This window comes from Nylanderia fulva, unplaced genomic scaffold (genome assembly GCF_048542155.1).
Source record: "Nylanderia fulva isolate GAGA-0341 unplaced genomic scaffold, ASM4854215v1 Scaffold40, whole genome shotgun sequence".
Taxonomy (NCBI): domain Eukaryota; kingdom Metazoa; phylum Arthropoda; class Insecta; order Hymenoptera; family Formicidae; genus Nylanderia; species Nylanderia fulva.
The window spans coordinates 1,211,140-1,224,130 of record NW_028190477.1 but is presented as its reverse complement, the minus strand read 5'-3'; the positions used below and the strand labels follow the sequence as shown (position 1 = coordinate 1,224,130).

The following is a 12,991-nucleotide window of genomic DNA, read 5'->3' as shown; positions in this document are numbered from 1 at the left end:
ATCTATCAATTAATAAATCTATCAAATATATATAATAAATTAATTAATAAATTATTATGTATTAATTATAACAAATGTATATTAATGAATAAATAATGAATAAATTTTATTCGCAAATTTTATAGGTTTATATCAAGCGAATTCTTCCGATGAGATTGCAAATTTAAAGCAGTAAATTAATAAATAAAACTATTGAATTGAACTTTCAATCTTCTCTCGGACGCGTATATATATATTATTAAAACCACGTTCATAAGCCTAATTATGCAGCATTATTGCGCATGCGTGTGAGGATCATTTAAAATTCGTTCACATGGCGACGTGAAAGCATTTGAAAGAAGGTTAGGAGTATAGTTCGAGCATGTTATCCAAATCGTAAACTACACAACAAAAGAAAAATAAAAGGGTTTTCTAAGGTACATCACATAAATTTTATTATTTAGAAACATCAAGACCAAATTTTTAATTAATTTATATAATTACATATGTTACTTAATTTATTATTATATTTGTTTAGCACACAAATAACCTCTCAATTATATAAATATTTCTTTTTAAATATTTAAATTTAAATGTTTATTATAACTTCTTATTTAATCATAATTTGATAATGGAAATATTTATATCTAACTATTAGAATGAGAAAATTCAATAAATAAAAAATTTAATAAACAAAGTTGAATAATTTTAGTTGAGCATGGCAAAGTACAGTGAGCATAACAGTGATTCTAATGAGGAAGTAGAAGAGAAAGAAATGGAGCTGGACGATAGTAAGATTGAATCTCCTATAATGAATCAAGAAAAGAAAAGACAGAAAGTGACTGATGAATTAACTGAAGTGGTGCCGAAAAAGAAATTTAAAAATAATCTTTATAAGCAGCCAACAGCTGATGAACTCAATCAACTTAGGGAAACTGAGAATTTATTTCATTCCAATTTGTTCCGGCTACAAATCGAAGAGGTTCTCAATGAAGTAAAGCTTAAAACTAAATATAAAACGCTATTTGAAATTTGGTTCAAGAAGTTGAAAGTCTCAATTGAATCTATTGAAGAGACTGAAGAAATTCTGGTTAATAACATGACTTAATTATGTTATTTATGTATAATATAATGCAAAATAAAATAATTTGTTATATATTGATTTTTCAGCTTGGAAATAATAATTTGGGCGATAAATTAGGCGTTCATATTCCTATGCCGCATGTACCAGAAGAAAGTAGATGTGTTTTCAAATTTTTAAAACCATCTAACATTAGTGTGATTGGATCTTATAATTCAGAATGTATTCTCGGGCCTACCATTACCGTCGATGTAATGGTGGAAATGCCAGCTGAATTATTCCGCAAACAAGATTATCAGAATTACATATATTTCAGAAAAAAAGCAACATATCTGGCATTTATAACATCAGTCATAGGAAGCGAACTTGCAGAAAGCAAGAAATTTATTGGCAATGACTTAAGACCTTCCTTGAAAATTCAGCCTACTGGAAAATTGAATAAGAAGATAGATGTAATAATACATGTATCTGCACAGGAAACTAGTTTTAAACTGAATAGATTTTTACCAGAAAAGAATAGTGTTAGACCAGCATGGTATTTTGATAAAAATATTTTGGAGGATGGTAAGTCTGTACAAAAATTATTTATCGTGCAATTTTATATTGCAAAAATATAATCTTTTATTGTATCTTATCCACAGCATATCTACCGCCAACTCCGCATTATAATTCTTTAATACTGTGCGATTTAGTAATGCTAAGAATAAATTCTGAGGTTGCTCAAATAATAAAAGAGTATCCCAATTTAAGAGATGGTATAATTTTGCTTAAGATATGGTTGCGCCAACGCGAATTAGACAAGGGATACGACGGCTTTACAGGTCACATTGTCACAATGTTTGTGATCTATCTGTTGCGCATCAGAAAGCTCAATACATTTATGAGTAATTATCAGATTGTGCGAAATGTCTGGATTTGTTTAGGTATCTTGAAAAATTATTAATTAAACATCTTTTATATCTTGTTCTGTTCGAGATATTAATTATATTTATTTTACATAGTACATGGAAATTGGTGCAAGGATGGAATTACCATGTCCGAGGATAAAGACAATCAGAAACAAGTTTCCCATTATCAAAACTTTTACGACTGTGTATTTCTTGATAATACTGGCTATCACAATTTTGCGGCGAATCTATCGAAGGATACTTTCTCATTGATACAGAGGGAAGCAGAGCTTTGCCTAAATCATTTAGATAATATACATGTGGACAGTTTTCAAGCACTTTTTATGCGACGTGTATCATTTCATAGAGCATTTGATCAAATTTTATGGTAATTTCTATATATATATATATATATATAACGAAAATATATATAAAATATTTTTATAAGGGAGAAAATCTATTTTAATAATTTATTATTTTCATGTAGTTTCGAGAACAGGACAGTTTCAGAAAAAATTTATGAAAAATCCAGCATTGATGACAAAATTAATTATGGACCTAATAAGCGTAGTCAAGTGATTAAGTTACTTGTTGAAATTTTGAAGAAAGGTCTAGGACATCGAATTAATCGATTGTGCATATTACCTAGTGTATCTAAGGAATGGGAATGCACTCATGATATGCCGGATGATACTGGAATGCTTATTATTGGATTAGAATTAAATCCTGAAATATGTTTTGGCATTGTAGATAAAGGACCTGAAGCTAATTTAGCAGAAGTAAGCAAAAATAATAATGTCTTAAATAACAAAATAATAAAATAGTGTTACAATAATCGTTGTTGTAAAAATAATAATCTGTTAATGTCTTTATTGCTTTATTGATTAATATTTTATGTAATTAATATTAATTACATTATATAATATTATTATATGTGGCAAGCACAAGATACAATTTGTTTGGTCATTGCTTTGCAGGCCGCTGACTTTAGAAATTTTTGGGGCGTTAAATCTGAATTACGTAGATTTAAAGATGGTTCTATTCGTGAGGCTGTGGTTTGGTCCAAAGGCAAGTCTCTGTCGCACAAGAGAACAATATGCAAAAAAATAATAGCGTTCTTGTTAAAAACGAAGTTTAATATCCTCAAAGATCAATATTTGCATATTGCAGATCAAGTAGAAGATTTGCTGAAGTTGCACAAGGTAATTTCACAATGAAAAGGTTCATATTTAAACATTCATATATAATTAATATGTAATTCACACACACACATGATTTGTATTACTTTCTAGTACAAAATAACACATTTTGTATACGGCACTGGTGAGGAAGCTACACTTAAAGTTCTACAGGCTTTTAATGTTTTGGAGAAGAATTTGATGTCGCTTAATGATATGCCTTTGACGATCAACGGTGTTCAAGGTTCAAGCCCGGTTTTCCGATATACAGAAGTCTTTCCGCCACTTGCCACTGTTCATCGGAGCATTGATGATGTCACTGAAAAAGACAAAAATTGTTTAGTTCTTTCTAAGAAAATCACGAAATGTCCCGCATATGTTCACGCGCTCGACGCAACGTTACAGTTGTCAATCAGTGGAAAGTGGCCCGAAGAATTGGAAGCTATTAGAAAAACGAAAGCGGCATTTCACATACAAATCGCGGAATGCCTTAGAAAGCAGTATCAATTAAAAGCACAGGCCAATCCTTCATACATAAATGTGTACCAGGTTAGTATAATAATGATAAATATGATAAATTATTGTTATAGTTTTGTAATATACATTATAATAATTGTAGGATAAATGAATACTGTGAAATATCTCATGTTTACGTTTTCCTTATGAATATAAAAAATTTCTTTTTATATTATTAGGACGGATTCGTTTTTCGATTAAGAGTGGCGCATCAAAAGGAAATCGCTTTAGTGAAGCAAGTCAAGGAAGATGGAGTAATTAAATACAAAGACAATGAAGAATCAATCGAATTGGAAAATAAATTATTCAATTTACCAAAACTGAGTAGTGCTTTGCATGGGTAAGAGTTGATGAATTTAATCGTTATTGAGATAATTTGTAATGAATATATATAAAATTAGAACATTTTTTATCTTTCTGAAAATAGAGCTAAATTTTTGGTTCAGATTTAACTTAAAATCTATGATATCAAATATGTTTAACAATTTACTGAAAATTGATATGTTTATAATAATTTCTACAATAAGTAGTCTGCATAATAAATATAACAAATATAATAAACACACTGGGCAACATATATTTTCAATTTTCATTTTTATAGATTGCATTCTCAACAACCATCGTTTGGTCCCGCTTGTTGTTTAGCAAAACGATGGCTATCAGCACATTTGTTGGATGATACTCACATACCGGAAGTTGTAATTGAATTGCTTATGGCGTCGATATATCTAATGCCAGAGCCTTATAAACCAGCTCAAATGCCACAAGTGGCATTTCTACGATTTTTGGAAGTTATTGCAAGAGCTTATTGGAATATTGATCCTGTCATCGTTAATTTCAATGGCGAAATGACCAGTGAGTTCTAATATCTTCATATATTTCTAATTTTTCACTGTAATCATAAATATTTTTGCACTATATCAGCATTGAATGATTACTTAATTGAAATAATGAATTGGATTAATGTATTCAAATATGTAAAAAAATTATGCGAACAAAATTTCTTTTATTCCAAATTTATATATGTTATTGTTTCTAGATGTATTACGTAAGAAAATATATATATTAATATATTATATTAAATTTTCCAGATGAAGAAACCTCTGCTGTACAAACATTATTTAATACAACTCGTGCTTCGTTGCCACCTTTATTCATATCTACTCCTTATGATCAGCAGAAATCCTTGTGGACAAAGAAAGCACCATCTCAATTAATTTTAAATCGCATAAGTGTGCTCGCAAAAGAATCATTAAAACTATTCGACGATATGTTGTTCAATAATATGGTGCTGGATATAAAATCTATATTTCGTCCTTCGTTAAAAGAATACGATTGTTTATTATATCTGAAGTCAAATATGAATCCCAGAAAATTGCAGGCAGTTGATGTACCCAATAACATGGAAATGGTAGATCTACATCCATACAAAGCACATACACTTCAAAAAATTCCAATCACGGACTTTGATCCTGTGCAATGTTTCTTGAAAGATCTAAGAGTTAGTATTTTAGACAATTATTAATCAGTTACTAATAAGTATTGTATTGTTAAATGATGTGGATGCGTACATCCATGCTTCTAAAAAAACTCTAATTATCTCATTGCCATTTCAATTACGATATCTAAATATTTTTTTGTATAACATATTTTATTTATTTTTTCAGGATGGTTACGGTGACTATGCTTTATTCTTTCATGACACTTTTGGTGGTGCAGTAATCGGAGTTCTGTTGAAACCCGCTATTCTCGAGCAGAAGGATTTTAAAGTAGCAGATGTTAATTGTAAAAAATTAAACATCGATGGCAAACTTGTTTTAAATATATCGGCAATGATCGAAGACTTTTATATTTTGGGAAGAAGTATTATACACACTATCGATGTGCCGAGTAAAAGATTTTCTTTAATAAGATCATAATTGATTACATAAGGACATTTAAACTCGAAAATTTATTTCGAAGTTTGTAAAATGTATGATCTACTGTAAATATAGAAAATAAATGTTTTATTACAAAGAAAGAAAAGATATGTATATATAAAGCACTAAAAAAATGCTCCTTACATATAAAACTCTTTACATTTTAATTATTTTTATATTAAAAAATGAAAGTTAAATTTTATTGAGATTATTATATATTTATTAATAAATTAAAAGAATTTAATTATATATTCGTTTTCATGAAAAATCATACTACATAGATTCAAAAAGTAACTAATACAAGTAATTGTTAAATTACTGCTCATTAAAATATAAAGTGTTTTTTTATAAATGAAATTTGTAACATTATCGTTACAATAAAAAGAAAAAACCATAAGATGACAAATTGTAATCACAGTCTGTGATTACATAATGCGCGTGACATTTGCTTCTTTATATCTAAAAATCTAAATATGTTTTTGTCAATGTAAAATTTATTGATAAATTTTCATGTCATTTTTAATTTAAGATTATAAATTTTTCTTAAAAGTATCATTTAACATTTAACTTGTAAAAATTATTTAGCATTATTTAATCTAAAACAAGTTATATTAAGTTATAAAATTATTATTATAAGAATTATTTTAAAATTTATAAATATTTTTTTATTATTTATTAATTTATTATAATAAATTAATATAATAATTAATAATGATTAATATAATAATAATTAATTATTATTTAATTTATTATAATAATAATTTAATATAATAATATTTAAAATGTATTTATGTGTATTAATTTACGCTCGAAAATTCATCTGAGTTAACAGGAGAATATATTTGCGAAGAGGTAAGTAGGTAGTAATACGACAAAATACGTCTAAAATATGTCCGAAAATTTATTTGAGTTAACAGGAGAATATATTTTGCGAAGAGGTAAATAGGTAGTAGTACGGCAAAATGTCTAAAATATGTCCGAAAAATGATTTGAGTTAACAGGAGAATATGTTTTGCAAAGAGGTCTCTATTAGGAGAATATATTTTCAAAGAGGTTAAGTCGGTATAATGATGTCGGTAATTACCGACGGTGATGGTAACTTACCAACGTTGATAATTTACCGACCGTCGTTTTCGAAATCGAAATTCCTCTTTGTAAATATATTCTCCTAATAGCGACCTCTTCGCAAGTATATTTTCCTAATAACGACCTCTTTGCAGTATATGTTATCCTGTTAACTCAAATAAATTTTCGGACATATTTTCGACGTATTTTGCCGTATTACTACCTACTTACCTCTTCGCAAAATATATTCTCCTGTTAACTCAGATGAATTTTCGAGCGTAAATTAATACACATAGTTAGATACATTTGAAATATTATTATATTAAATTATTATTATAATAAATTAAATAATAATTAATTATTATTATATTAATCATTATTAATTATTATATTAAATTATTATTATAATAAATTAATAAATAATAAAAAAATATTTATAAATTTTAAAATAATTCTTATAATAATAATTTTATAACTTAATTATAAATAATTTAATATTATAAATTTATTAAATTTAATTTAATATTTTTAAATTATTTATAAATTTCAATTTTTTATATTATTAGATATAAATTTGTTTAATTATTTTGTATATATTTTTATAATATATTAGAAGATGCTTCCGTAGCGGCGACTACTGTCGCCGTAGGATATTTAATTAAGTTGCTTGAAATTTTTTCAACATTTTAACAATATTAGATAAATAATATTGTTTAAAATTCTCCAATTAAAATTAATTAATTTTTTTATATTTACTTATATTTAATTGTAAAAGCTTTTGAATCTGAATATGGATAAATAAATAAATGAATGAATAAATGAGTAAATATCATAAATAAATGAATAAATAAATGAATAAATAAATGAGTTTCTATAAATGTAACTGAAAATATATATGATAAAAATGATTTGTACATTACTTTTTATTATTATTCTCTATTAACTCAGACGATTTTTCGAGCATATTAAAGGACACATACTATGCTCATGCTGCTTATCTCTGCAAAATATGATTAACTAAATCTAATTAGCATTCGTGGAAAAAAACAACAATAAATAAACTTCATGTACATATATCGACTTTATTAAGAAAGGGATAATAATAAAGGATAATGTTCAACTCAGAGGCTTTTATATAAATAAATAATAATTTCTTATAGATTTAATAATTAAATCTTAACTTAATTAAATTAAATTTTAATTTATCAACAAGAATAGATAATATAACAAAAAATGTGTTTTGGAGATATATATATATATATATATATATATATATATATATATATATATATACTCGTATGATATATTAAATTATATATAATATGCAATGTTACATCTAAAACACATTTTTTATCATATCTATTCTCGTTGACAAATAAAACTACAAAAGAGATTATTTATTATTTATTATTATGAAAAACCTCTGAGTTGGATAGCGTCATTTATTATTATGTCACAATAAGAAAAATTAGCTATTCGTCATCTTATACCTTCCTTTATATTTTACGCCGTAAAATTTACGGTAACAATTAAATAATATGTATCTGTTACATATAACTTATCAATAACCACAAAAAAAGAATATATATAGAACATTTTTATATAAACCCGATTTTTTTATCAAGCGTTGAATCACAAAACAATCTAATTAAAATAAAATCATATCGTATGAGCGGATGCATCTTTGTTTTGCAGCCTTCAATCCGCAAGGCCAATGTTAAGCAACATCAAATGTAAACATATGCTGCTGGAATATATTCTCATTAATCTTGTCGCATATTTTCTAAAAAATATGTAATGTCATCTTTTTTACTTCAATTAATAAATTAAGATGATAAATGATAAATTAATAAATATCAGAGAACATACGAACAATCAAAAATAATAAAGCTCTATGTTAATAAAATAATAAAATAAACATATTATCAAGTCATAACATTAATATCGTAATAATTCGATCTCTTCTTTCTTTACATTTATGCAATATTTAATATTCAATATTCGTTATGAATATACTTTCATTAATAAATAACAGATAGAGAGTAAGATATCAAAAATGTGACATTCATGATTAATAATATTGTTGATAGGATAAAACGCTTATCACATGTCAAATAATCAATATGTAGTAGAAAATTATAATTGAGTAACATGTTTTTTTTTATTTAAATAGGTAAATTATATTATTAGCTACTATTTTATATTTCATATAATAATAAAATAACTATAAGTAGTTGCTTTTACATATATGGAATTTTGTAATTATATATTTATTTTATACTTTAATGTGTGTTTGAAATAAAAGCATAAATTTGATAAAATTTATTTTATAAAAAATATTTTTAGTTGTACGCATTTGCATTTTTAATTATAAGAAAATGGAAAAAGATTGACAGAGAGACTAAACTTCTAAAATATTCTATGAAATAAACTCACGATTTATGATGAATCAAAAGTGAGAAATTTCTAAAAAATAGATACAATATAATTATCTTTGTAAATTATGCCCCAAGGATGGATTTAGTTAAAATTTAACAAAAACAGTGCATACACAAATGCACACTATAATTAAGTCATTTGTCATTTGAACATACTTTCTACAATTGCTATAGTGTAAATTCTCGAGTAATAAATTACATAACTACAATGTTTAAATATATGTATAAACAATTTATGAAAACAATACTACGCAGATATAGATGATTTAAAATCGAATATTTGGAATATCAGATCGCTATGTAATCTATCTAGTAGTGATTTGATATCTGATTTTCAATTATCAATTCGATACTTATATAATTAGCATACTTAATACAACTGATACAAAATATCAGAAAAATGCAATACTTATTTTTGCATATATATATATATATATATATATATAATATATGTATATATGCAAGTATATATAAAGCGATACGAACGGCACCGCTGATTCAGTTGTCACCAGGAATGGTGTGCAAGATGCAACTACTACAACGAAGCAGTAAGTGTATAATTTTGTTTTTTAATCAAATAACAAAAAGATGCATCTGATTTAGAATTATATAAGTGCAAGGTATCCTCTTGCACATCTTCTACTGACATTCCTTATAGGTTTAAAAAAGTTTTATTATTTAATATATATATATATATATATAACATTTACTCAATAATATCTATTGCACTTGTTTCAGCGATGCGTTCTTCCATAATATTATTGCTATTCGCTATCGGTTCTTTAGTTTGCGGTGATGATGTGGAAGAAGCCAACGACTTAATTACAGGAACAGTCATTCCAATAAAAAATGGCGTTCTTCAAGTAAATGTAACTAATCGCATCATAATTCTTAATCTTACGAAAAATGGTGAGTCACAAGTCACAAAGGTGATCATATGTATAAGTCTTCATCTTCTTCATATTATTTTACTAAATTCTAAATCTATTTCATCTATTTTTACAAAATCTTTTTCCTATCAAGCTTATATATGTTTAATATTACTTATAATTATTTTTTAAATTTTTATAAAGAATTCTAATAAAGAAAAATTATATCTATAAATGCAATATTTTTTTCCAGACGAACACATGATAAATGTTCTTCATACAAACACTCCATCGCAAACGCTGTCGAGTCCCTTTGTGATTCAGAAGAATTGCGGTGATACTAACAGGCTTTGCGTAACAAGTAACAATATTACGCACACTATCATTGATGCTAGTAGAGACGTTGAGATCATCAATATTACTCGCATGGTAGCTGATCCCGCTGCCGAGCTCATCGATTGTTATCAGTATACCGAGGATACGCAATGGTTCGGTGGTCCGGAGGATCGCTATCAGCACTGGCCCGTGCAGCACATGTACTACGAGGAAGAACCATATTTGCCGACACATCCTGAAAACATGGCAATAACTGAGCGTTACTGGTTATCTAGCAAAGGAGTTTACATCTACGTGAATGAAACGAATCCGCTGTTTCTAGATCAGAACAATTATCGAGACAATTCTATATGCCTGATCGCAAAGAACAAGGCGCCCTATCGACATCGTGATAGCGTCCAGCTCAACTATGAGTTAGGTGTCTTTCTGAATCCGAAAGAGGCTCATCAGCACGTGGTGAACACTCATTTGGGTAAACCGACGGGTCATCCTGACGAGAGAATGATTCAATATCCTGTATGGTCTACCTGGGCTAGATACAAGGCTAACGTAACTGAGGAAAGAGTAGAGGCTTACGCTGACGAGATTGTTGCTAATCAATTCAGCAACAGTCAAATCGAAATTGATGACAATTGGGAAACTTGTTACGGTTCCGCGGAATTTAATCCGACTAAATTTCCCGATATCACCGCTCTAACGCAGCGATTGAAACAGAAAGGCTTCCGTGTCACTTTATGGATACATCCCTTCATCAACCTAGGCTGCGAACCCGCATACTCTATTGCGTTGAACAACTCGTATTTCGTTAAAAATCTTGACGGAAATGTTCGAATGTCATGGTGGCAAGGTAAAATCGCTAATCGATTTAAAGAAGACATTCCTTATTAAACGTTGTAATCTTTCCCTTTTCTTTTCGTAGCATTCTTTTAAACATTCAATATTAAATGACTAAATAATTGATCTTGATATTTAGTATTAAATATATTGTATCAAAATTAATGAAAACTAATGACGTAAATATATTCAGATTATTCCAATTTTAATTACCCGAATATATATATATATATATATATATATATATATATATATATATACTATTTTTCTTCAGGTGCAAATGCTGCCACAATTGATTTTACGAATCCAGAAGCGGTAAGTTGGTGGGTAGCACGGTTGAAGCATTTGCAGACTCTCGGTATCGACAGCTTCAAATTTGATGCCGGCGAAGTGTCCTGGTTACCGCAGATAGCAACGTTGAACGGCCCACTAGATCTTCAGCCTGGAATATTTACAAAAGATTATGTCGAGGCACTAGCCACTAATTTTAACGATTATATCGAAGTGCGAGTAGGATGGCGTAGTCAGGAATTACCAACATTTGTTCGCATGATTGATAAAGACACCAGATGGACGTGGAACAATGGTCTGCCCACGTTAATCACGACGCTGCTACAGATGAATCTTAACGGTTACGTCCACGTTCTACCGGATATGATCGGTGGCAATGGCTACCTGGATAACTCCCTTAACGGCACGGAATATCCGCCCAAAGAACTCTTCATCAGATGGCTGCAAGCCAACGTCTTCATGCCATCGTTGCAATATTCCTTCGTGCCATGGGATTACGATGATGAAGTAAATAATCTGAAAAATTATATTTGAGATATAGATGAAATGCTAAGAAAGATTAAAAATTATAAATTAAATATAATTTAAATTTTGTAATAAAACATTATTTTGACGTAATAATACTTATCTCTATTTTATCAGACTATCGCAATCTGCAAGAAATATACCGACTTGCATGCTAATCAAATATCAGAGATTCTAAATGCCATGCAGCAGGCTATCATCAACGGTACGCCAGTAAATCCACCTATCTGGTGGATTGATCCAACCAATAAGGAAGCTCATAAAATTAATGACGGTAAATTCACAAGATTGTATTGGATATAGGATATTCCAAAATTAATAATTTTCTATATATCATTTGTACATTTCTTTCTCAAGTCACTATCTTCTATATGATCTTCATGTACAAGAATATACTATATATTTATATAGAAGAAAGATAGTGACTTGAGAAGGAAATTGACACGATTGTAAATAATGTATAATTAAATTTTTCTATTTAATTGGATTTCAGAATATCTCCTTGGAGAAACTATATTGGTTGCTCCGGTAACTGAAGAAGGTGCCATTAGTCGCGATGTCTATCTTCCTGCGGGAACATGGTTCGATCAGAATCTAAGAATGACCATCGATGGACCACAATGGCTCAGAAACTATCCTGCTCCTCTAGACACACTTCCATACTTCAAAAAAATTCAATAATGATGCCAACAAGAGTTAAATTTTTATAGATAATCTTGTTCTCCTAGACTTACTTTTGTACTTCCAAAAATAACAGTAATGATGCAAAAAAGAATTTAAATTTTGTATATAAAAATTTGATTAATTATACAATTACAATACAGAAACTATCCTGCTCCTCTAGACACACTTCCATACTTCAAAAAAATTCAATAATAATGCCAACAAGAGTTAAATTTTTATAGATAATCTTGTTCTCCTAGACTTACTTCTGTACTTCCAAAAATAACAGTAATGATGCAAAAAAGAATTTATATTTTGTATATAAAAATTTGATTAATTATACAATTATGAAGTAATAAAATTTAATGCAAAAATATTGTCATTATTGCTATGAAAATTAATACCATCTT

At 28.0% G+C, this 12,991-nt stretch overlaps 2 protein-coding genes across 2 annotated transcripts; both read left to right on the top strand.

Moving 5' to 3' along the window:
• Nucleotides 1-313: 313 nt before the first annotated feature.
• Mat89Ba (nucleolar protein 6 Mat89Ba) lies at nucleotides 314-5,666 on the top strand. The gene is made up of 12 exons (XM_029309624.2): nucleotides 314-416; nucleotides 692-1,069; nucleotides 1,150-1,624; nucleotides 1,702-1,983; nucleotides 2,062-2,335; nucleotides 2,435-2,726; nucleotides 2,925-3,149; nucleotides 3,240-3,674; nucleotides 3,821-3,981; nucleotides 4,243-4,496; nucleotides 4,733-5,142; nucleotides 5,309-5,666. The coding sequence occupies exons 2-12, from the start codon at nucleotides 698-700 to the stop codon at nucleotides 5,558-5,560; spliced, it is 3,432 nt and encodes a 1,143-aa protein (XP_029165457.2). The 5' UTR covers nucleotides 314-416; nucleotides 692-697; the 3' UTR covers nucleotides 5,561-5,666.
• Nucleotides 5,667-9,527: 3,861 nt separating this feature from the next.
• Nucleotides 9,528-12,957, top strand: LOC114932145 (alpha-galactosidase MYORG-like). The gene is made up of 6 exons (XM_085486134.1): nucleotides 9,528-9,611; nucleotides 9,802-9,972; nucleotides 10,186-11,115; nucleotides 11,377-11,900; nucleotides 12,036-12,192; nucleotides 12,412-12,957. Exons 1-6 carry the CDS (start codon nucleotides 9,578-9,580, stop codon nucleotides 12,597-12,599), a joined length of 2,004 nt encoding a protein of 667 aa, XP_085342260.1. The 5' UTR covers nucleotides 9,528-9,577; the 3' UTR covers nucleotides 12,600-12,957.
• The last annotated feature ends 34 nt before the right edge of the window (nucleotides 12,958-12,991 follow it).

Bases quoted from the DNA above. Each gene is read 5' to 3' on its own strand.
- Mat89Ba (XM_029309624.2), top strand. From the start codon at position 698: ATGGCAAAGTACAGTGAGCATAACAGTGATTCTAATGAGGAAGTAGAA. The intron at 1,625-1,701 runs GTAAGTCTGTAC...TCTTATCCACAG, and splicing joins TAAAAATATTTTGGAGGATG to CATATCTACCGCCAACTCCG. The intron at 4,497-4,732 runs GTGAGTTCTAAT...TAAATTTTCCAG, and splicing joins TTTCAATGGCGAAATGACCA to ATGAAGAAACCTCTGCTGTA.
- LOC114932145 (XM_085486134.1), top strand. From the start codon at position 9,578: ATGGTGTGCAAGATGCAACTACTACAACGAAGCA. The intron at 9,973-10,185 runs GTGAGTCACAAG...ATTTTTTTCCAG, and splicing joins TCTTAATCTTACGAAAAATG to ACGAACACATGATAAATGTT. The intron at 11,901-12,035 runs GTAAATAATCTG...CTATTTTATCAG, and splicing joins CATGGGATTACGATGATGAA to ACTATCGCAATCTGCAAGAA.